This window comes from Hypomesus transpacificus, chromosome 9, assembly GCF_021917145.1.
Source record: "Hypomesus transpacificus isolate Combined female chromosome 9, fHypTra1, whole genome shotgun sequence".
NCBI classification, from domain to species: domain Eukaryota; kingdom Metazoa; phylum Chordata; class Actinopteri; order Osmeriformes; family Osmeridae; genus Hypomesus; species Hypomesus transpacificus.
Genome location: NC_061068.1, coordinates 10,723,365 through 10,748,330, shown reverse-complemented (window position 1 = coordinate 10,748,330; position 24,966 = coordinate 10,723,365). Strand labels below are relative to the sequence as shown.

Sequence of the window (24,966 nt, the reverse complement as noted above, 5' to 3'; positions counted from 1 at the left end):
GGTGCCGAATAAAAAGTATAATCTAAAGACAATTGCACAAAAAAAAAAAAAAATCATATATTATGTCTATGGTTCTTCCGGTCATACCCATTAAAACGGAAGTTGACACTTTGGTGCCACATATAAATACATCCCCACGGGTGTGCCCACAGAAAAGCTCCTGTCACTTGCCCAAGGACGTTATATTTGGATGTGACTTCTTATTAATAGGACCTTGCAGTGATACGGACTCGCCATGAAATACGCCTTGGTAAAACCAATTTACGACTTCTTAGTCGTAGTAGCTCGCAACTAGCTACTGTAGCTGTGTGTTTGTTAATTTGCCAGCCAAGTGTACTAAACTGACGCTAAGTGAACTAAACTCTTTAACAATTAATCGAACCAACCATTTCCCTTGATAAATTTGACTTAGCTTAATGCCTACAATTTTTTCATGCAAGGCTTGACAGTTTGTTCATTATAGTCGTTGAGGTAGCTTCTAATGTGTGCCTGTGCCTCCAATGTTTCGTCTAGACCACAACAGTGGTTGTGTCTGTTGGAGTAGTTGTGATTTCTACTGTGGGCATCATCTGTTACCTGAGCAAGAAGAAAAAACCTATTCTGACTCTCCAGGACCCTTCTATTAAATACAAGCTGAGGCTCATTGATAAGGAGGTAACGTAGTAGTCGTCTCGACCATTTAATCGGATCAATAATAAGACCAAAACTATGTCTGTATGAACTAACATTCCACTCACGAATAATTTATATCGCTTGGTTGGATTTTACCCTGACTCTAATATCTTGTTATAGGTAATTAATCATGATACTCGCAGGTTTCGATTTGCTCTGCCCTCAGAAGAGCATATTCTAGGCTTACCTGTAGGTAAGTTCTTACTGGCTACTTTGGTTTTGGTAATCTTGGACTAAAACTTTGCAGTATTAAAGCTATAGATAAATCTAACAATCATTTAATAATTGTTGGTAGATTTCAAAGTCAGCACTGGGCCAAATATGTTTTGTTGAAACAGTAATTTAGTTTTAGAGTAATTTACCCTGTATTATTAAGCTTTTCAATCATTTCCCTCAGGAAAGCATATTTATCTCTCCGCCCATATTGACGGCAAATTAATTGTGCGGCCATACACCCCTGTTTCCAGTGATGATGACAAAGGTTATGTGGACTTGGTTGTAAAGGTATAATTGACAAAACAATTCATTCAATATTAAATATGCACATCGTTGTAGACTATACACATAGAAGCAAATATTTACAATGAATCTTGTGATTCATTGTAAATTGTTTTATTTGATCATGTTTGCACTCATTAGCTCCTAATTACTACAAGTTTTTTTTGTTATTCTCATTGCCAACAACTCACTGAATCAACTGAGCAAGGAAGAAGGAAAATACCAAGCAAGTAGCGGTTGTTAGTTTCTTTCATAAAAATGATTTTCCCCACAGATTTATTTCAGGAATGTCCACCCTAAGTTCCCTGAAGGGGGCAAGATGTCCCAGTATCTGGAGAGTCTTGATTTAGGAGATGTTGTGGACTTCCGAGGGCCAGGAGGGCTTCTTGAATACAAAGGACAAGGTTAGATATACTCTAATCTTTACACTAAGAGTAACATTGGGTGTAGTTCTGTGTGTATTGCTGATTTGTGTATTTAGGTGTGTCCAAGTGATTATATGTGGACACATACACCCACCCAGTTTCTAGTATTCCTTAAAAAAATAGTTCCAAACTAGTTTCAAATTCTACAAAACCTCAACAAAAATAAGGCACAATTGAGTTGTGTTACTCTGATTCTTGCTACAGGGCAGTTTGCTATTCAGCCTGAAAAGAAGTCCCCGGCTGAGACCAAAACTGCACGTTCTGTTGGCCTGATAGCAGGAGGAACAGGTGAATCTTGATCCTGCCAAGGAGACTTTGATTGATCTGGTGCCAAGTATACATGCCTGGTGTGTGTGCTTTTATTGGTACTCATCCATTCATTCTCTTGATTCCCTCTTGTATGTAGGCATCACCCCAATGCTACAACTCGTGCGTGCTATCCTAAAGGACCCCAGTGACCAGACCTCTTGCAGCCTGCTTTTTGCCAACCAGGTGTTTGGCCTAAATGTTTCCCATCCAAGATTTTGTATTTAACTTGAATTATGATCTAATGATTTCATTATGTGGTTCTAACCCTTTGGATGACTATTGATTTAATATTAGGTTTTGAATAATTTACCCTTTATTTACAAAATGATGTTGTGTGTGTGTGTGTCTGTGAGTAACAGACTGAGAAGGACATCCTGCTAAGGGATGAGCTGGAGGAGCTGAAGGCCAGGCATCCAGATCGTTTTAGGTTGTGGTTTACTGTTGACAGAGCACCTGAGGGTAAGTTTTTTTCAAAGCACTATATGCTAGTAGGTAGTAGCTAAGATAGTATTGTGTATTGTGGTCAAATGTTATTCAAACAGTACTAAATATGTCACATAAATAACTATCTTCTCTTTATTTTTGCTTCTGTTGTCGTCTTAACTCAGGCTGGGAGTACAGTGAGGGTTTCATCAATGCAGACATGATCCAGAAGCAACTGCCTATCCCTGCTGATGACAGCCTGATCCTCATGTGTGGTCCACCACCCATGATCCAGTTTGCATGTAACCCAAATCTGGACAAGTTGGGATACCGGAACAGTCAGCGCTTTGCCTACTAGCCACCCTTAAGTTGCGAGACACCACTGACCAACTGATGTGTCCTCTGGTCATTTCTGACAATGAGTATATCTTATACTTAAAACCACTGTTTGATTCTGGAAGGAAATACATATGAAAGTACATTTGCTAAAGTCATCTGATGTATCTTGTTCAACTAATGGAGATAGAAGGATCAGAGAGTTTGACACAGGGCGTCTTATGTTAGTTGAACACTACCATGTAAGCCTTTGTCAGAACGGGTTATATTTATTCTCTTTAGCTCTGCCTGTAGGCTCCAGTAGATGCAATACACTGGATCAAATGCTGTATTTTAGATGATACATGAATGCATTTTGTCGTGGTGTTTTGCTAGCTTAAATACAATTCAAACTTCAGTGAAGGCCATTGATGCAGCATTAAAGACATTATGTAAAGTAAAAGAAAGTTAATTTCCAAACTGACTGTTTTGGCAGGTTTAGTCAAACAAGTAGAGTTCCATCCATCCCTCTATACCTGTGGCTGTCTCTTGCTCAAGTTGTTTTTTGTTGGGGGGGGGGGGGAATCCCCTAGGCTTTGACGTTTGGTTTATCTTCCAAATCCCTTCCCAGCATACATGAACCTCTGGGGGTGGTAGTATCTTCAGTGATGACACTAATGTCTCCAGGAGTGAAGCATCTATTTGCTTTTGACCATTTTTGTCTCTCTTGCAACTAAGGCAGGATTTCAAAAGATCACCGTTTCCAAAAGGAGTCAGCCCCAGGGGCTAGGAAACATGTTCAGCTTCTGATCATGTTTCAACCTCTTTCTGGTGTACAGATCTCCCTGCTGAAGCAGTCCATGAGGCAACATTGGCTGGATGTATCTAGACTGTAGCCTATGCTAATTCAACATTTTGAGCCCTTCTACACTTTTGTTCAAAGTTGTATGCTCTTATATCCTATGCTATCCCTTCAAGCCTCAGCTATGAACATAAAAATGCTGAAACGCCACTTATAACGCACTTGAAACTCGCATAAAATACCTGCAATGCATTTAAATATGATGTCAGTTAGCATACAATATTTTGTACGTGGACATTTGACGCATACTCAATAATAAAAGTGTTTTGTGAGCTGTCATAAGAACTAGAACTCCTCCTTTGCACTCTTTGTTACATATCATGGAACACCAATACCATTATTTCGAAAAAAATAAATGTTAGCATTTGGTCAGATTAGACAAAATGGTAGTTGTAAAAGGTCCTCTCCACTAGCGCACTGTTTAGTTCTATGCTATATTGAATAGGATTATGGGAGATTGTATGCGAATTGCGATACAAAGCTTATATCCATATAGAAAATGTATCTGCTGATTCTGCTCAATAGTTAGCGTTAAAGCATAATGTTAAACATGAATAAGATTGATATTAGCAAAACAGATATAATTGGAAGGGGCTTTTGCTAGCCTACTGCAGGATAACATTTGCCGTTTACGTCCAATAGGTGGGGATGCTGGGTCATTGTTTATGAAACGAGACGCGTCAAGCCAGTTGAAACTCGACTTTTTGGTTGTCATTTCATTACATTAGACTAGCAGTGTTGTGTTGACTGCAGGGGGGGGTTTGGCTTGTTTTTGTGTGAGAATCCGGAAGGATCAAATTTCGTTTTACCCTGGAGAGTCTGGTATGTCCGTTCAATGAACATTTTATAACCGTATCTCACATTATTAGGTTACACTGACAAAATACATGTCTTTTTACTTTTTGGAGTGAGACCACTAGTTTTAATTACACCACAGATGTGTTATCTGTGTCTATCGACTGTGGGTTTTGGCTACAGAATCGATACCGATTCCGGCTGAATATAACCGAGCTAGGCTACTATTAGCAGAAGGCTAGCCAGTTAGCTATTTAACTTAAAATACAGTGAGCAAGCAATCAGTAATCAAATCAGTTCAATTGTAACTATATACTATGTAGCTATCTTTAGTTAACAGGATTGGGTTGGATGCGTTTGGGTAGCCTTCGTGTGTTCTCATTTGTCTTGTACTGCAGCTAGCCTCTAGCTTAGTAGTCTAGCTAGCTGCTACTAGCGAACGTCACTCGACATGAGCGTGCAAAACTGTACAGTAGTGCTTGTTTCCCCGAATTGGTTCAGTTAGCTAGCTAATATAACGCATCGTTAGATTTGGTTGTGGAGAACTGTTTGGTTGTAGCTAGCTAGCTAAATCAGCTTGAGTTCTATAGCTAGTTTACTATTGCGACTTGAGTTTCGCTGCTAGCTAGTTAACGTCAGAGTTAGCTGTTTCTGTTGTCAGCGGGTTCCGTAGTCGCAGGATACGCTAACATAATAAGTAGAGTTTTCAGGGCTAAACATTTATAATTGTTTTGTGGATCCGAGATATAATTTCTTATTGAATACATACATTGAATTCAAGTTATGTCTATAGTTTAATACCAGAGTATTAATATACATACTAATATAGTGCCTCCACAACATTCACATGAAAGGTCTCAGGCCTACTCAACACATTTTGTTTTTCAGTCCAAGAGAGTATATAAACCATTTGGAGGTGAAGACCCCCAAATCCTAATCACTTGCAGTTGTCAGAGGTAAATTTGAACCCTTCACTTAAAAGAGCTTAGAAGCCGTTTATTTTGCATGTCACAGAGCTTTTATGCATTTGTTGTTCTTCAGTGTCCTCAGTGACAACTGAAGTGTCAGGCTTCAGCAGGACACAGAGACGGAGAATAGGTCATCAGGCAGTCTCCTTATGTCAGGCCGAAACGGTTCTGCAAGTGATGCAGACTGTCGGATTTCTGAGGACTGCCGCGTCCCAGACGTGGAACTGATGGAGTTGGGACCTCTGCTAGAGGAGGGGGGGCGGCAGTCTGGCAACAAAGGCATGCTGTCAGAGGTGAGTTTGGGGTAAAATACATGTACTGAGTATTGTCCTCTAAATAATCACCATGAACCTAACATGGACTCTACTCTATCCACAGGGAGCCTCTGTGCTTGCTGATGACGAGGAGGAGGATGATGAGGTGGGAGAGGTCCTGACATTGCCCCTTCAGGCTCACCATGCCATGGAAAAGATGGAGGAATTTGTACACAAAGTAAGTTCTCTTCTCTGTGTCATACTGTGTACACCTATCTGGGGCACCACAGTCTAAATACATTTTGCACCTGAGATTGATGTCTGCAACCTGTCAGCTCACTCCACAACTGGTTTTTCCTGTTGGCTCCAGGATTCTCAAGCAACTTATGTAATGACACAACATATTAATCTTACAGGTGTGGGAGGGGCGCTGGAGGGTCATTCCTTTTCATGTCCTGCCGGAGTGGCTGAAGGACAATGACTACCTCCTCCATGGACACCGACCCCCCATGCCCTCCTTCCGGGCATGCTTTGGAAGCATCTTCAGGATTCATACAGAGACTGGAAATATCTGGACTCATCTTCTAGGTGAGCTTGAACTCACTTTTTGAACTTTTCCCCTTTATGTTATAAATTCCAATCTACCTGTGGCATTTTATGTACATAATTGTTTTTGACCATATCTGATTTGTATGTTAAAACTTTACTTAACAGCTATCTGCCTGTCCAGCCAGCTAAATATTCTTCACTACAAAAGTATACAGTACAATGCCTTATAATAGTGAGAATACAATTTAACATATTAGTTGTAACTTTGTAACTGTTAAAATTCCTCTAGATATTTTGGTTTCTGCATTTGTTGCCTGAACTGGTTCCTTTCTCCTGTCAGGATTTGTGGTCCATGTAAGAAGCAGGCTCAGAATTGCTAGCTCTAAACCACACTGTGATCCACTTGTGATGACCTCATTCTTTCTTCCCCAGGGCTGATCTTGTTTATTTGTCTGGGTACGCTCACCATGCTACGGCCCAACATGTACTTCATGGCCCCCCTGCAGGAGAAGGTGGTTTTTGGGATGTTTTTCCTGGGGGCAGTGCTCTGTCTCAGCTTCTCCTGGCTTTTTCACACCGTCTACTGCCATTCCGAGAAAGTGTCTCGCACCTTCTCTAAGTAAGGCCACTCCTCCTCTACCTGGACAATGGGAAAGACTGTGATTAAATTCCTGTTTGTATTGTTTATCTTTTCATATACACACAAGAGGGATAAATCGAATATCTTTGTGTCATTTAATTGTGACCTGTTGTTGCCAGGCTTGACTACTCAGGCATTGCCCTTCTGATCATGGGCTCCTTTGTGCCCTGGCTCTACTATTCCTTCTACTGTTCCCCTCAACCACGACTCATCTACCTCACCATTGTCTGTGTGTTGGGCATTGCTGCCATCATTGTGGCTCAGTGGGACCGCTTCTCAACCCCCCGGCACAGGCCCACACGAGCAGGTAACATTCACAGTGAAAAGTACAAAATTGTTGCTTTCATATGCTACCTGCTCACTTTACGAAACGCCTAACTTCATGTGTCTTACAGGAGTGTTTATGGGTCTTGGATTGAGTGGCATTGTCCCTACCATGCACTTTACCATTGAGGAGGGCTTTGTAAAAGCCACCACAGTTGGCCAGATGGGCTGGTTCTATTTGATGGGGGCCATGTACATTACTGGGGCTGGACTGTATGCTGCCAGGATTCCTGAACGTTACTTCCCTGGCAAGTGTGACATCTGGGTATGTGTATATTAGCAATACTGCACAGGTTTTCTGTCATAACAATGAAATATTGCTCATAAGTGTTACATAATTCTGATTTGACATCCTTCTTTGTCCCCCATCCTCTCCCTTTCTCTCTAGTTCCATTCCCATCAGATTTTTCATGTGTTGGTGGTGGCGGCCGCCTTCATTCACTTTTATGGAGTCTCCAACCTCCAAGAGTTCCGATATGGCCTGGAGGGAGGCTGCACAGATGATACCCTCCTCTGAGAGGCCTGACCATGTCCCCCTCGGTCTTTCCATGTTTGAAGCCCCTTTCCTATACCCCCAAAAACTGCTGCTGGAACTCAATATGGTCACTTATTGGTCTTCTCCACTCCTCTCCTTATTTTTTCATGTCATACTTGGTTGATGGTGATGTTTTGGCTCGTTTTACCCTCATTAAAGTAGCATTAGACACTGAACTAAGGAGTGGAATCGCAGTGTTGCAGCACCACTTTTTGTAATTATCTAGGGGTACTCCCTTCATTTTAGCTCATGAAGAACAATATGGGAATTTGGCCAGATTAAAAGTTCTTAAAGCCCATTTTCAAGAGGCAAATTGTAGATCTTCCTAAATCAAGCTGTTAAAAGATTGTAATTAACATGATGCAGGTTGAGTTTGACTCACTTTTATTCAAGGAACTGGGTTAACAGACCCAAACGGCAACATAAAACTACTTGAATAAAATGTCTGTCCAATATAATTGAGATACAATCAAACCATATCTACTTGCTAGATTACAGTAAATATTTGTCAACATTCTTAATTTGATATTTCACTCAGAATTGACAGCATTATTTTTAGACCTTTACTTTGATTTACTAGTTTAAATATCAAATAATATACATTTTGAATGAACTTTCTCTGTGACTACGAGACTTGGTGTTTGTACCGTATGTCTTCATCCCTTTTCAATCAAACTAAATCTTACAGGATCGATTGCTGGAATGAAACTGTCTGGGCAACGCACAATGGGGGAAATCTGGGAAAAGGTCAATGTTACCTTCTCATCTTGAGATCTGTTTCTTTAAAACTTATATTTCTGGATGCTATGAAAACATAAAAGGTCAAATGCACCTTAGCAGTATATATTATAATAATTTAAACTGTAAACCATGCAACTGCATGGAACCCACCATGCAGAACATATATGAAATTATCTTTAGTATTCCTGTGCCTTAGGCCACTGGAAATAGTTTTGAAATAGATGGGCCAATATTACAGTCAAGTGAACTTAATTTGGATCTCAAGATATAGTTACCTTTTCGTTTGCTTTTCCATATATCCAATCAGAATTTTGAACTCCATCAATAGGTTTTTTCAAACTGCTGTTTAAGACTTATTTTTTTAAAGCCGACTTATTGCGGCTTTATTACAAAGACTAAGCAATCTCTGTATTCTTGACTTTGTGTTGTGTCCTGTGTAGAAAAGTGATGAATCATACATTTGAAATGTAAACACATAATAAATATTTATTAATGCTAAAATTGAAACCAATTGAAACATACCTTTTTTGTTCTAAAAGGTTTCCACAACCCCATATACTTACAAATAACATTTTTTATTTTGTCCTATATTCTTACTAACACTATATGGAATGGTCAAAGGACATTTGCACTGTAGGAGTTGCAGTCGTCTACCATGGAACTTTCGTTAGATGGATTTTGTGGAAGGAATCATATTAACGGTGCACATTATCACGCTGACATGAAATGCCAAAAAATCGCAGCAGTTTGTACCTCTCATTCAATTTAGTTACAATGTGTGTGCTGTAGTAGAGTATGGTATTTGTATTAATTCACGATTCGTATTGACTGACTTAATAAAGCAGTTTGGCAACACCAAATTGGTAAGGAAAGATTACAAAACAGAAGATACGACTCGGAAGTTCCGGCTGATCAGCTAGCCAGTTCATTTTATGGTCCATCCTTACTGGTCTGGTTCGCTAGATAGCTAACTCGAACTGTAGAAAATATTTAACTTTGAGAGCATCACTTCGGTATTTTTTATGAATACTAAAGTCAAATAATTTACCTTACATCACCATTCAAAATGGACAACAGTGTAAAGAGTTCCTCATCCGAAGGATCCATTGTTGACCGATCTGCACTGGTGTCAGACGATGGGAAGAATAAAAAGTCAGTTTTATGCCAACGTTGTGGATCCAAGGTTCTCTGTTCAGGAATGGCTACTTTTACAGAGAAGGAGGTAAGATTCAAACTTAAGGCAATAAAAACGAGTAAACTGAAACACCCATGTGATACACACATGTGCTACCGAGTAAGATCAATTTCACTGTCATGTCATCTGTCATTTCATATAGCACGTAGGCCTATGAAATGTAGACTACTCGACAAAACATTGCATCATTTAACTGTTTTGTAATTATAGCAGAAGACATTACTTTTTAAAGTGTATTTTGCTCATTAAACAATACTATGTACATGGCGTAGTTTGAGACTGCATGGCTTGAAACAGTTGACTCTATAAAACTTGGTAACCTATTTATCAAGAATCTTGTGTTTTTTCTTCTTACTATTATTTATTAGCTCTTCCTGCCTTCTATGCGAAAAAAGACCACCATCAGCCAATCAGAGGGCTCTGTGGATGGGGACACGCTGACCACGCATTGGTTAGTCGACGACATGTACACCTTTGAGAACGTTGGCTTTACCAAGGACGTGGGGCGAATCAAGTATCTCATTTGTGCAGACTGTGAGATTGGACCCATAGGTTGGCATTGCTTGGATGACAAAAAGAGCTTTTACGTTGCACTGGATAGGGTCGACCATGCCTAAAATGGTCTGTTGTCAGAACTTTTTCTTCTTCAATTGTGATTCATTCATTTTTCCATTCACCGTGGGGTTGGGTGTTTTATATAACATGTTTATCTAACAAATGCATACTCTTTACTATTCTCTTGTTATTCTGATAGAAAAAATGCTTCTCATATGGATGAATTCTATGAAGCTGTTGATTAATTCACTACTGTAACTAAGCCCTCTGATGTAGGTGGACTCAAACTATATGTGCATGTTTACGTATTATTTTCCAAATTTAAAAAATATTATTACTGCCCTCGGTTTATATTAATGGAGATTGAAATTTAAATTGATGTGTTGAACAATTAGCAATAGCCTATGTTTTGTGCTACAGAAGAAGGTATGCTACTCGTAATCATCTACGATAGACTTGACCACTCCCCGAGTCTCGCCTGCCGACAAGGGAGGCTTTGCTTGATAAGTGAAATTAATTTGTGGTATAATAGTCAGTACTGTAGGTATAGGCAAGGCCACTTTGGCTGTTGGTCAGCAGGAAAGTTTGCCTCCATACTAACCATAACAGGATCATCACAACAAGTAAACCTTTTAACAACAAAGTTGCATTCTTTGTATCTAATCATTTTACAGCATTGAGCATAAACATAAAAATAAAATTCGTATCATTCAATACCAAAGTAAATGCTTTTTCTGATTGTAAAAGTAGGTTATGTTAGAAAAGGTATGCTTGTTACGTCCAGAATGTGTAGTTATCGAGCATTTGTCACATTATATGTAACATATACAAACATACCTGGTTGTATTCCATTTGTGATCACTGTTCACTGTTCACACCCTCTCCTGGCAGAGAACGACTACCCAATCATGGAGTCTACCGAGGCCATTTAAAAAACGAGGTCCGGTCACTATGATGTTATGATATGAATACGCTTATCTTTACGTTTGTCTTGAAACATAACTTTTGAAGACTAGTTTACACCGAAAATGTTTCCTTCGTTTGAAGAGAACTCAATTTAACGATCTGCTACATTTTGCAGTAATCCGTTGCCCTATTCAACGTCAAATACTTATATATACTTGTTGGTATAATCTTAGTAAGGAAGTACAGGGAACAGTTCAGTATGCCCTTGCTATGTACTAAACTGATTGATTCATTTTAGTTGCTGACGCGCACTCAAATTGTATCTACATTAGACTGTACAATTTTCTTTTGACCGAGATTGTTATATTAAGGGATTTATAAATAATTGTGACTTGCATCTATCACAAAAAGTTGTGTTTATTTATATGTGGATTCTTTGTTGCCATTGTGCATAACTCAAGGTCTCTACTTTCTGAAGCGGAAGTAGGTGTTGTTCCACGACTGGGATAGTGCGTGAGAGCAACTGTGGTGATGTTCTTAATTGACCGATTTAAAGGGAGTAGCTAGTTCAATAGAGAAGACAGTTTTATTGAAGTTTAGTTAGAACATTGTAATAGTACATCTCTAATATTTTAAATGAAGATGCAACGATGACCCAGCAACCACCAAACGAGTTCATTGCTCCACCGGAGTGTCCTGTTTTTGAGCCCAGTTGGGAGGAATTTGCCGATCCATTTGCGTATATCAACAAAATACGTCCTATTGCAGAGAAAACTGGAATCTGCAAAGTTAGACCGCCGCAGGTTGGTGTATTTTATCAGGCTGCAAATCAAATCTTTTAAAACTAGAGTTGGTCAACAATCGTTGAGATTATGTTTGGCCGTTATGTTGTTTTTTAGACAGATTTTCAACATGGCGGATTGGCTTCAGTTGAATTGTTAGCTAGCTTGCTAGCCCTATGCAAACGTAACGTAGTTGTGTAGCTAGTGTGGTGTGTACAAGAAACTGCATGTCCACTCATGCACGCGCTCGAATCATCTTTTAGTCGCTACAAAGTTACATCTGAAAAAATACTCTCTAAAGTAATTGTCACCTAAGCATCATATACGTTGACTTTTAACGTTTCTATATGAAGAGTATTTAATTATAAATTGGTCGTGTACATGCAGACTTGCTCACTTCCTTTCTGGAGTTGGATGTTTTGAAAGGACACGGAAATTATATTCACCATCATGCCGCTTGACATTAACCATGTTCATTTAGCATCTACAGTAATTAAAATACGGCTGTTGCATAATTACAGGCTCACAGCTTAATACAAAACTCGTCTTAACATGGTTCATCATTACATTGCCTTGTTTTTAATGCTTGCCGTGACAGTTACGTGCATCGTGACCACGTCTTTATGGAGAGGAACGGAAGGATGGGTTGTAAAATGGAAGTGTACATTGTAGAAATTGTAGAATCTACAAATGTGCAAAATACATTTCTAAAAAAGTGTATCACAAAGCTGAATTAATTCGGTGTTTACTTCCTAAATTTACCAATTATTTGGGTAGGTGTAGGGTGGTTTAAGGCACCCTACAGTATCGGTGAAAAGTCTCGTCAAGGGTATTAGGAACAGCTTATAGTGTTACATGATGAGATATTGTTGTGTCTTTGCCAACAACGGCCCAGACCAGTTCATCATGTGTTTGATGTGGACCTGGCTTGGACAAGTCCTCATTTTTGACTGCATTATTCAAAATGGATTTTGTTTTGGATTTGGACAAACTGGGTAGTCAATTATTTTCACTGTATTAATAATTAATTATTCAGGTGTGCTGAACTGTTACAGAATAAGTAAAAACTGAGGTAATACACAAAATATAATATAGAGTTATTATCTTAACATGTACTGCAGATGGTATTAGAGAGTTATCTTTGTCATGGTTTGTTTCAGGCTAATCAATTCATTTTAAACCTTGTACACGATAACCCGCACTTTCTTTAAATGGAAACTTGCACCCTACTTCAGATCATACAGCGTAAGCAATGCGAATACACAGGAAGGCACTTCTTTACTTTAAAAAGCTTTTTTGCATTTGGGTGTAATATTTAAAGCATATAGTTAATAAGATACTACTGTCCCAATAGTCTACAGTGCCCGTGAGGCAGTCAATGAGCAAGAGGTCGGTGACACACAGTTCTAGATAATGCAGTGCCTGTGATGCAGCTGATGATTACAGTTTTTGTCAGTGGCTTTGGTACATTTCTCAGGTCGCTATATAAATACTTGGACAACCTCCACATCATATAGTCACTTATACACATATAACCCTCCAAATATAACAACATATTTATTAAAAAATAAATGTCTCAGGCTATGGTTTTCTCTAGATTTGGTTAATTGACCTACTCTTCAAAGTTGAGGGTGAACTGTGAAAAGACAGTGGTGCTCAGTTAGTGTCAGTTGATAGATGGTATTGTTTGCTCCTCTAGGAATGGCAGCCGCCATTTGCATGTGATGTGGACAGACTGCATTTCAACCCCCGGATACAAAGGCTTAATGAGTTGGAGGTATGTGCTTTTTTTCAGTTTGTGATTATTAGTCTATATAAATATTGAATTTAATGTACTTAACCACAAGTCAAAAGATGAGGGAAACATATTTATGCTGGTAAAGCTCAGCATTGTGAACTTCTTCCAGGAAGTGTAGTGGAGAATCTTTAGTTTTTCAAATGAAAAGTTTTTTATATTTTTCTCAAAATAATTGTACAACACTGCAATTGAGATGATGGCATATTTTTTCTTTTTCTATTGTTTGTCTGTATTGAGTAGGCTCAGACCAGAGTCAAGCTCAACTTCCTTGATCAAATAGCCAAGTTCTGGGAGCTGCAAGGATGCACATTGAAAATTCCTCATGTTGAAAGAAAGATTTTGGACCTATACCAACTCAACCAGGTATGTAGCCTACTACGCCTTTCACACCCAGGTTGTAGCAAATAAGACATCATGAATTTAACAGCATACCGCTCATTTTGGTGTCTCAACTGGAACATTTACTGAATTACATATGTTCCTCTTCCCAGTTGGTGAAGGATGAAGGGGGGTTTGATGCAGTATGCAGAGAGAGGCGATGGAGTAAGATATCTGTTAAAATGGGGTTTGCTCCGGGTAAGGCTATTGGCTCTCATCTACGGGCACACTATGAGAGGATCCTTTACCCGTACAACTTGTTTCAGACTGGAGCCAACCTTCTGGTAAGTCACGACTCTCCCTGTTTGGCACTCTTGTAACTGTCATATGCATACCCAAAACACACACAACCCTCCTCATTACCATTTCTTTCAAAAAGGATAGTCTTTTACTATGTAAGGAGTTGGTTCCACCATCTGGCCTACTGAGTTATAGATGAGACCTGTGACCTGAAAGAAGGCCTGTGTCACTGAAACTTTAAAGTTTTGTGGCTCGTTTCTTTCCCATTTTTGTTTGTTTATTTATTTCCCTGTTTTCTCCTTGTATTGTAGCTGCACCATAAGACTATTAAATCAGGCTCAATTGTTGTTCTGATTAGGCAGCGCACTCCAGTGATTTATTGTCCAGAACCTCTCTTTGTGATGTCTCTACAATCCCATTCTACTGTTTCATGCAGAAACCCACCTTGACCAGTGACACCAAGGACAAGGAGTACACTCCCCATGATCTTCCCCAGCGCCAGTCTGTCCAGCCCGTGGAGAATTGCAGTGTGGCGCGCAGAGCAAAGCGCATGAGATCAGAGGTGAGTCCCCTCCCTGTTCTTGCTGCCATATCATGCATAGTACATCATGCAGATGAGGTAGGCCTACTTTGTAACTAATGTGCACAAAACAAGGTCCATGTCTATCAAATACCAATGTCTTCTGAGAAATCCCCCTCCTTTTTATTACTGTCTTGAATGTTTTACTTAATTCTTTCACCGGTCTCATTGGCAGGGAGGATGTCTTAAGTCTGAGCCAAGCGAAGTGTGTGAAAATCGTCCGAATCTTAGAAGGAGGATGGGCTCATGTGTGGTCAAACCAGAGCCTGGTGAGTATTGACAACATTTGATCAGTTTAGTCTCCGGTGTAGATTGCACCAAATATGTGCATGATGGTTTGCAAGTAGTGTAGAAGGAAAGAATTTCTGATCGCATTCAATGCAAGTCAATAAACTGTAAGCAATAGTCAAATCGCTGGTCTTAGTTGACAATTTAACAACTGCCTTCCAGGGAAAATTACACCTGTTGAGGTGAAACAGGAACTCATACAGCATGAGGAGCTAATCACGGACAAAGAAAATTTACTGACTAAGAAAAACGACCCCACAGTGAGTAAAGTTGATCATAAAAACACTTTTACTATACGCCTCTTTTATACTTGGATTATGATAGAAAAAGCATTTGAGCAGTGTGTGTTTGTTTTTAAATACTTTCTATGAAGTCGTCCAACTGTATGGTCTAACCTTGTGCTGTCTTCCTAGATGGACCAATACATGTGTCTGGTGTGTGGCAGTGGGACTGCAGAGGACCGTCTGCTGCTGTGTGATGGCTGTGACGACAGCTACCACACTTTCTGTCTGATCCCACCTCTCCATGATGTCCCCAAAGGAGACTGGAGGTGTCCCAAGTGTCTGGCGCAGGTGTTTGATTTTCTGCCACTCTCTCCCCACCCTTATTATCCTAATGCACTGATTTTATGAAAAGAGAACATAAACATGCAACCAATGGAGCTATTCCTGCTGTTTACTTACATTTCCAAAATCAAGTAAAGTTAAATGTGGTGTGCTTATTTAATTAGAATTTACATTATTTGATGCGCACATATACTTTGTACATTTTTCGATCTTGTTCTAATGTCCCCCCCTTAGGAATGTGGCAAACCTCAGGTGGCCTTTGGCTTTGAGCAGGCCAGCAGGGACTACACCTTACAAACTTTTGGAGACATGGCTGATTCCTTTAAGTCAGACTATTTCAATATGCCAGTTCATGTAAGTTTTGCGAAGGTTGTTCCTCATCAGGCATAAACAAATACCTTATATTCTGTTATGCAGCCGGACTCATTGGACCCAGGTTTAACGACTGTTCTCTTCGTCAGATGGTTCCAACAGAACTGGTTGAAAAGGAGTTCTGGCGTATGGTAAGCACCATTGAGGAGGATGTCACTGTGGAGTATGGGGCAGACATCGCCTCCAAGGAATTTGGCAGCGGTTTCCCTGTCAAGAATGGACCATTCCAAGTTTCCTCTGAGGATGAGGTAGGCACAATTACATGCTTACCTTCCATTTATGACTGAGCCTATTTTCAAACTATTAGACATTCCTAAGGTTTATTGATAATGGTGCATTAAAGGCAGGATCGGTAATGTTGAGACGCACTTTGTCACATTTGCAAAAATAATCTTCAAATCCTGATCGCAACCAATACATATAAATATTTTACAGTAAAATGAAATAAATCCTGTATCTTTGGGCGTCTCTGTTATAAACACAACCAATGATTTACTTCGGACCGAACTTAATTATTGGATGGCATTTGGACCGAATACAAATATTAGACAGGCTACTTGTCGGTCTGTCTACCTCCCAGTAGTAGTCAGGCAGTGCGTTTATGTGTTTTGGGGGAGGGGCTTTGAAGGGAGGTGTTGGGATATTTTGGTTTGAATCCTTTTGAATTCAAGCCAAAATTGGTAGGTTCACAAAATGTACTGATTCTGCCTTTTTAAGCAAATGCCTAAGCTAGTTAACTAGAATTTTTCATTGACATTAAACACAAATGTACACTACTATAATGCAGTTGTTACATAAGTTGACCTGTTAGCTGTTGAAAACATCACCTGGAGGTATGTAGAACAGTATATTCAGTCCTGTCTCTGACTCATAGGAGTACCTCAGCAGCGGCTGGAACCTGAACAACATGCCAGTGATGGAGTCTTCTGTGCTGACTCATGTTACGGCTGACATCTGTGGGATGAAGTTACCCTGGCTTTATGTTGGCATGTGCTTCTCTTCCTTCTGTTGGCACATCGAGGACCACTGGAGCTACTCAATCAATTACCTACACTGGTACAGCACACACTTTCTGGCCAATTGGATTCTAGTAGTTACTTCTAAATGTTATTAATCAAGCAGTTTTTCCTCATGTAAATGTCATGCATACTTCTGTGGATGAATAGCCAATGGTGTTTTTTACTTGATGGTTGCCATGTTCCCAGGGGGGAGCCCAAGACATGGTATGGAGCTCCTGGTTATGCTGCTGAACAGCTGGAGGGGGTCATGAAGAAACTGGCCCCTGAGCTCTTCGAATCCCAGGCTGATCTTTTGCACCAGCTGGTCACCATGATGAACCCCAACACACTCATGAACCATGGAGTTCCGGTAAACAAAAACACACCTACAACATTCATAATTTAAGATGGTGTCTCACCTTTTACACACTTTGCAAATGTTACACATAACCGTGACATCATTCTTCTAGATTTTTCGGACCAACCAGTGTGCTGGGGAGTTTGTTATCACCTTTCCCAGAGCTTACCACAGTGGATTTAACCAGGGCTTCAACTTTGCTGAGGCTGTCAACTTTTGCACTATGGACTGGGTTAGATACCTCAATACTAATTCAGAGACACATCCAAATGGACATTTCTTGTAAATAATTGCATCGTTGAACTGTCTAGAACACAAGCCTGCATTGTTCTGATGCTGCTGCTTTGTTCTCCTGTTGAGGAACTTACTCTGTTGTTCTCAGATGCCGATGGGTCGTCTGTGTGTGGACCATTACCGGCAGCTGAATAGGTACTGCGTCTTCTCCCATGATGAGATGGTTTGTAAGATGGCCTCCAAGGCCAGTACCATGGATGTAGTCCTAGCCTCAGCTGTGCAGAAAGACATGGTGAACATGATCAAGGAGGAGGAGGACCTACGGGGCAAAATCAGCAATTTGGTAAGAGAACCATGTCGTAACTTTTTCATACTGTTGGAATGACCGTCAGTTCAGGGTTGTGTAATATCCACTCGAATATTTTCAAAAAAAAAAACATTTGGGTCCCTAAAGCAGATGAGCAATGACAAAACACAAGGATCAAAATTGGTTATCATTGCCAAAAAATAATGCTGGTGTTTTTTGTTTTCTTTAGCAAAATGTTTAGGGCATTTTTGCTTTAATGGGACAGAGATAGTGAAAAGTGACAGGAAGTGTGAGAGGGAGAGAGAGAGGGCCCCTGCGGTAAGGCCATAGCCCTATAAGCTAATCTTAGACCCTACATGGTACCCACACTTAACCAGTGAACCTACGAGGCACCCAAAATGTTTTGAAAGGTTTGAGCGTTGTGCAGTAATGCCTCTACTATGTGTCTGTGTCCCTAGGGTGTGCTGCACTCCCAGAAGGTAGAGTATGACCTAATGCCAGATGAAGAACGTCAGTGCTCCAAATGTCGGACCACCTGCTACCTGTCTGCCCTCACCTGTCCCTGCAGCCCCGGGCAGCTGGTGTGTCTGCACCATGCCCAGGACCTCTGCTCCTGCCCCCCTGAAAACTATACTCTCCAGTGAGTATATTCCTACTGGTACCACATAGTGGTACATAATAAGACTTCATTTTCCCCATGTTGATCCGTTTCATGTAAGTGGAAATGGAAGGAAAGTCAAAGTTGTAAACACTGTTGTATATGCTGCGTGTATTTGATCGTACAGCTACAGGTTCACTCTGGCACAGTTGTACCCCATGTTTGAGGCAGTGAAACTACGTGCTGAATCCTTAAGTGAATGGGTCTATAACGTCACTGACATACTGGAGGCCAAACAAGACAAGAAGAGAGGCGAGTTGTTTATTATAACAATTTGTGACCTAATAATTAGACTAATTGTTAGATTAAACTACTTTTCCACAATGCTTAGTGTATTGTGAGTGTGTTTGGGCTTGGACTAACTGTTGTTTCTGTGTGCCCAGGTCTGGAGGAGCTGCGCTCTCTGGTGGAGGAGGCTGAGGTGAAGGCGTTCCCCCAGAAGGACCTCCTGCAGCAGCTTCGTGCCGTCACCCAGGATGCAGAAAAGTGTGCTGTAATGGCTCAGCAGCTACTCAATGGGAAGAGGCAGACCAGGTACTGATACAGCATTGACAACACGCACTCTTATTTAACTTCATGAAACCATTTCCAGTGTTTATGTTTATATTAAACAGCAAGTTCACAGCAGAAAATGCAGTTTGTCTGGCAGTTCTCAAAGTGTGTGTTTTGTCAGGTATCGGTCCGGAGGAGGGAAGACCCAGAGCCAGAACCTGCTCACTGTGGAAGAGCTGAGGTCATTTGTCCAGCAGTTACATGACCTGCCCTGCAACATCCGCCAGGCCCCTTTACTGAAGGTACAGCAGCCCCAGATATTTACCTCTACCGTTAAATACACGGTATGCTCTTCAGTTAAAATGCAATGCAGCTATTGCACCGTTACGAAACAATTAAACCAAATATCACATTTGCAACATTATATAGTTAAACTTATTTTGAACCATCAGGACCTCCTGAAGCGGGTGGAGGACTTTCAGCATTGCAGTGAGAAGCTCCTCATTCAGGAAGCCCCCAGTCCCACAGAGCTGCAGGGTCTGCTGGACATAAGCCTTGGCCTGGATGTGGAGCTCCCGCAGTTGGCCCCGCTTAGGGAGAGGTTGGAGCAGGCCCGGTGGCTGGAGGCTGTGCATCAGGCAAGCAGCAAGACCCAAAGCCTGTGTCTGGACACCATGAGGAGGCTGATAGACCAAGGAGTAGGCCTGGTCCCACACAGCTCAGTCGAGAAGGCCATGGCCCGACTGCAAGAGCTTCTCACAGTTTCAGAGCACTGGGAGGAGCGGGCTCTTAGCCTCATGGAGGCCAGGTGAGGCTTGGGCAGAGGACATGTTATCAATCCACCGGATTTGCTATAAAAAAAAATGAATACAGGGCCCTTAAAGGTTGACATTTCCACTTGAACCTTTCCACTGAATTGTGTACAAGTTGTCAGTAGGGATGGGACGTATGGCACTGACGCATCGATGCTTGCGTCGCAAAACCAATACGCACAGTTTCGAAAAAGTGTTTTGGAGCTTGTATCAAATTACGAAACCACGTGACAGATGACGTTCAATGCTTCAAACGTCACAAACTGGTTCGAAGTTTTGCCGCTCTTCTGAACCAGAGCCATGGAAGGAACGAAGCCACCGCTTCTTGTTAAAGACAAATCTCACATTGTCAGAGAAGCAGCACCAGGCATCGCTAGAGTTTCTTCCATCAGTCATTATTATTTAGCCAAATCCGTATAGTAATAATTATAAATCCGTGCATTTGTGTTGTGTTATTTTATTGAAATGAAACGTAACATGATAGGACTAGGTAGGTCTATACAGTGCCCAAAAAACAAATGTTGATGATTCGTCAACATTGTCAACAGTAATAATAATTTGTAAAAATAAAGTTCCCCCAGTTCACAGTAGACCTACATATCACAAATGTTAAGAAAAAATCGGTGTTATCTAGTTTAATTGATATAAAGACCATATCGTATAAAGTCCGTCCACCCGCAACAAAAAGTAATGATTTCTTCGGTGGTGTAGTTGGTTAAAGCATTGTACGCCAACATTGTTAATGCGAATCTGGAATCCTGAGTTCGCGCCCCAATGCAGGGACCCTCGTACGACGTTCTTTAACTTTTACTGTGAGAAAATGACATAATTCTAAAGGCCTACGGATGTATCACAACATTTTAATGTTTGAGAACTAATATCAGATCAAAATGAACACATGTAGCCTTAATTAAATATTGAATAACGTAGGGTAGTCTACCGTCGGAGACAACCACTACGCCTCATTCAGCCAGTTTTAGCGGCTGCTAGATGACGCTGTTCATTTTCAATGCGCCGATAGTTCGGCTCTTTGGGCCGGCACAATCCGGAAGAAACCACCAAAGCTTCACAAGGCATCGTTCGCCCATCCCTAGTTGTCAGCTACACTCCCAAATATATTTTGGAGGTTGCATAGATTCAATTTCGGGAGCATATAGGACCAAAATAGTTGCAATGTGGAGCCTTGAAAGGGAGAAAAATTGAATAAGAGTAAGTACTTTTTATTAGTCGAGTGTACATCATTTAAAATGCAATAAGAAAATCGGCCTCTCCATGTGGTCATTTTATATAAAATATTGATTAATTAACAGAAAATTCACCATAATGTGATATGTACAGTTATCAGGATATACAATACTTTTTTATCAGGATATGAGATTGTTCATATCGCACAACCCTACTAAATGTACTGTCGATGCATAGTATTGACTCACCCACTATAGAAGCTGCTTTGAAATTCAACCCAAGCACAGGGATATGTGCAAGGGTGGCAAAGCTGCTTCCTGATGGATTAACAGGATCAGTTTGTTGTGAAAGTACTTCGCTGGCTAATGGCAGAGTTTTTATAGTGAGACCAGTCTGTCATTTCTACTAGCTAATAGGTGATTTCCTTTCTACAGATTACATTTGAAAGTATCAGTTTGACTTGCCTGAAATGTTACTTTTAAATCAGTTACTACTATATATTGGACTGGTCATTACTCCATTGCAAAGATCAATACCAGACAATGCATTTTCATTAAATGAATACTTCAAACTGTATATAAAACTTGTGTGATATCTGAAATACTTTTTCTTTATAGGCCACATCACTGTGTGAAGACTCTAGAGGCAGCTCTACTGGAGGTGGAGAACATTCCGGCATACCTTCCCAACTGTCTCCATATGAAGGACACGGTGCTCACAGCCAAATACTGGCTACAGGAGGCAGAGACCCTCCAGGTAAGATCACGAAAGCAGTACAACCAAACAAAGCCCAGTTGATAATATACAAATGGCCAAAAAAAAATTTTTATATGAATGAAATTTGTTTTAAAGAAGGTTTAGTGTGTTGAGGATTACTACTTAAGTGCAAGTCAGACTCTCAGTGTTATGTTGTCTGTGCAGCTTGGGGGGCGTATTCCATTGCTGGACAGTGTTTCTGACTTGGTGGTCCGAGCAAAGGCCATCCCAGTATGGCTTGATCCTCTAGCTCGACTGGAGGCCATGGTTTCTGATGTGCAGGCCTGGAAGGAGAGCGCAGCCAAGACTTTCCTGACTAGGAACTCTGCTTCTTCTCTTTTAGAGGCAAGAAATTAATGATTACATGAATGTACATGAATTCATGTGATCCAAGGCAACTTGCTTAACAGGAAAATATATATTTGTTTATGAATTATGTTTAATATTTTTTGTGTACAGGTGCTGTGTCCGAGATGGACGTGTGAAGTGTGGACTGGGCCTCCGAAGACGAAGCCTAAAAGAGTAAAGGACATTAGTCCAAGCAACAAGAGAAACTCAGCCAAGCTAGACTGTCTGGCAGATGTTGAGAGGGCTCTCTCAGAAAGCAAGGACTCTGCTTCTGCTGTAAGTGTTTCGGATAGAATATATTTATTTTGGTGTTCTGTCGCAGTAGTTTAATTTTTGTATAGGATGCATCATGTGTCTCTGTCCTTGTGTAGATGGCCACTCTGGCTGAGGTACATCAGAGAGAGATGGAGACCCTACTGACTCTAAGAACATCCAACGAGTCCAAGATCCTCACAGGGGACTGTAGTGCACTCCGAGTGTGTGTGTGCCACAAGGCCCCATCAGGTGCAATGTTCCAGTGCGAGCTCTGTCGAGGCACCTTCCACAGCAGATGTGTGTCTATTGACCCTCAGCCCAACCAGCCCTGGCTGTGTCCGCTGTGTCTGCGGTCTGAGAAGCCCCCTTTAGACAGGGTGCTGCCCCTATTGGCGTCTCTGCAGAGGATCCGGGTGCGGCTGCCCGAAGGGGACGCCCTCCGCTTCCTGATTGAGAGGACCGTCCGCTGGCAACACAGAGTACAACAGGTGTCTGCTGATGGGATGCTGGAGGGTCTTTCCCCCATGACTCATCAGCACTGGAGCTTATCCAGTCCTGTCACAGGGGCCAATGGAAAAGTAGGCACCTTTCCTGTCAACATAATTTCACTAGTTGTCAGATGATATTGGATTTATTGGGTTTTTTATTTGAGGATTTTTTCTTATGGTTCTCCTGTTTTACAGGTTAGACAATGGCTTGGGATGTCTCAGGACTCGAATGGGGTGTCTTTCTACACAGACAATCAATGCATTCCTCTCAAGGGTTAGTGTTGCAATATTTTTCATCCAATGCACATATCCTAGGCCATATTAGCCACCAAGATAAGCCAGGTTCACCACTATGTTTTTGTTTCCTCCAGGACTGAGCCCTGAATTGGAGGAGTTAGTGGTGGAGGGCTTTCTGCTTCAGGTGACACTGCCTGAGATGCAGCTGCTGTACCGATCCTTATTCCACAGACTGTTACCCAGGCCATCAGACAGCCCCAACTCCCAGCACAGCACAGATCAGGACCAACACCAGCACCACCCTCCATCCCACCAGGTAAGACTTAACAGACAAGAACATTATGTTGCAGTTTGCTTATTAATTTATTATCATATTTTTCTTTTCATTTATCAACATAAAATCCATTATGGTGTGTTTTTCTGTTTGTTTTTAAGACCAGAGTAGTCGGTCTTCAGAAGGAGGTGGTAAACGGCCAGAGCAGCAAGAAGAACAAGCGACGCAAGGAAAGCTCAGACTCTCCGAGCAGGGACAAGGCTAAGAAGCCTCGTAAGAAGAGGGACAAATCAAGCAAGGAAAGTAAGCGCAAAGAGTCCAAGGAGACCTCACCCCCCACCAACACACTCTCGGACCGCTCCCCGTCAGATTCAGAAGGTGAAGACCTGTCACTGTGTGCTGCTCCATGGTGCAGGGAACCAGAGGGAAAGCAGGTTAGTATCTCACAGTATAAAATGTTATAGTATATATTTGAGCAAATATGACAAAGTGCTTCTCAACAACATTACCTACCTGCCTTTTAACATGGATAACACAATTACAAAACATTTTCAGAACTCAACCTTTTGATTCTTGTTTCTTCCCCCCTCTGTTGCCCCTCATCATCATTCTCAGGTGAATTGGGTCCAATGTGACGGCAATTGCAATCAGTGGTTCCACCAGGTCTGTGTGGGTTTGTCTGCTGAGCAGGCGGAGAAGGAAGACTATATCTGCATAAGCTGTACACAGCCAGACTTTGATTCGAGGAAGTGAAGACCAAAAAACTGTTTTCAAGAATCAGTTTTGTTCCAAGTCAAATCTGACTTGTATCTACAAGTCATATCTGAACTGTCTGCCCTGTGAACCGGTTGCCCTCCCTTTCGATCTTGCTCTTGGTGACAACGGTGCTACTTCCCCACTTCTTCCTCAGACTACTGTACATTGCAAAGCTACAAAGACTTTTGTCACTGTATTGTTATAGTGGCTGGCTTACCAGCCAATCAACTCATCTTTCCAAGCAATGACTTGATGCAGATAGTACCACATTAGGTTCCAACTGCAAAGTGGGGCAAAACCTTTCACTCAACTTATTTTCATGCATTTGTTATGAGAACCAACAATGCAGGGATTTATTTTTCTTCAACCAAAATAAGTCAATTGGACAACACATTTTTGGAACCTACTGTTTTGTACATGCATCTGAACAATGTGAACCCTCTTCCAACACTTGTAGAGCTAATATTATTATTAATATCTGAGCAATAACTGAACTGTTTGAGTTCAGTTTTATCTGAGCTATGTTTGTGCTTAGAAATGGTTTGATAGAATGCTCTCTTAGGCTTTAGGGTGAAGAAATATTGTTTTTGGACTTGTAATATGGCTAATACAAATTGTGTGATTTAGCTAACTGCCACGGGTATGACACTTCCCTCCTTTCGAGTAAATAATATAATTCTTATGTTGCTGTTTGCGTTATAAAATAAATACATTTGTTTCCATTAGCATAGGCTACGTGAATTATTTATTGTAAAAATATTGCCAAGACTTGTAGTATCACTGGAGTAATTGCACAGCTAATCCATCAGTATCCTTTTATTGCGAAAAAAGACAAAGC

The 24,966-nt window shown here is 41.0% G+C and overlaps 4 protein-coding genes across 4 annotated transcripts; all 4 read left to right on the top strand.

The window, feature by feature from the left end:
- The first annotated feature begins 140 nt into the window (after positions 1–140).
- On the top strand, positions 141–3,780 carry LOC124471604 (NADH-cytochrome b5 reductase 3). The gene is made up of 9 exons (XM_047026170.1): positions 141–250; positions 514–654; positions 793–865; positions 1,070–1,176; positions 1,445–1,574; positions 1,800–1,883; positions 2,002–2,087; positions 2,264–2,363; positions 2,513–3,780. Exons 1-9 carry the CDS (start codon positions 236–238, stop codon positions 2,683–2,685), a joined length of 909 nt encoding a protein of 302 aa, XP_046882126.1. The 5' UTR covers positions 141–235; the 3' UTR covers positions 2,686–3,780.
- Positions 3,781–5,365: 1,585 nt separating this feature from the next.
- adipor1a (adiponectin receptor 1a) lies at positions 5,366–8,827 on the top strand. Its single transcript, XM_047026147.1, has 7 exons — positions 5,366–5,560; positions 5,646–5,759; positions 5,938–6,109; positions 6,503–6,689; positions 6,830–7,017; positions 7,106–7,299; positions 7,423–8,827. Exons 1-7 carry the CDS (start codon positions 5,417–5,419, stop codon positions 7,549–7,551), a joined length of 1,128 nt encoding a protein of 375 aa, XP_046882103.1. The 5' UTR covers positions 5,366–5,416; the 3' UTR covers positions 7,552–8,827.
- Positions 8,828–9,371: 544 nt separating this feature from the next.
- Positions 9,372–10,884, top strand: rabif (RAB interacting factor). The gene is made up of 2 exons (XM_047026202.1): positions 9,372–9,532; positions 9,874–10,884. The coding sequence occupies exons 1-2, from the start codon at positions 9,377–9,379 to the stop codon at positions 10,120–10,122; spliced, it is 405 nt and encodes a 134-aa protein (XP_046882158.1). The 5' UTR covers positions 9,372–9,376; the 3' UTR covers positions 10,123–10,884.
- A 561-nt stretch (positions 10,885–11,445) lies between these two features.
- Positions 11,446–24,853, top strand: kdm5ba (lysine (K)-specific demethylase 5Ba). The gene is made up of 27 exons (XM_047026027.1): positions 11,446–11,769; positions 13,448–13,525; positions 13,787–13,909; positions 14,038–14,208; positions 14,601–14,726; positions 14,920–15,013; positions 15,195–15,292; positions 15,446–15,604; positions 15,833–15,952; positions 16,060–16,218; positions 16,845–17,026; positions 17,176–17,338; positions 17,439–17,558; positions 17,709–17,903; positions 18,326–18,507; positions 18,653–18,777; positions 18,909–19,059; positions 19,199–19,319; positions 19,470–19,825; positions 21,632–21,770; positions 21,936–22,115; positions 22,230–22,394; positions 22,490–22,951; positions 23,057–23,135; positions 23,233–23,414; positions 23,534–23,806; positions 23,988–24,853. Exons 1-27 carry the CDS (start codon positions 11,617–11,619, stop codon positions 24,123–24,125), a joined length of 4,494 nt encoding a protein of 1,497 aa, XP_046881983.1. The 5' UTR covers positions 11,446–11,616; the 3' UTR covers positions 24,126–24,853.
- The last annotated feature ends 113 nt before the right edge of the window (positions 24,854–24,966 follow it).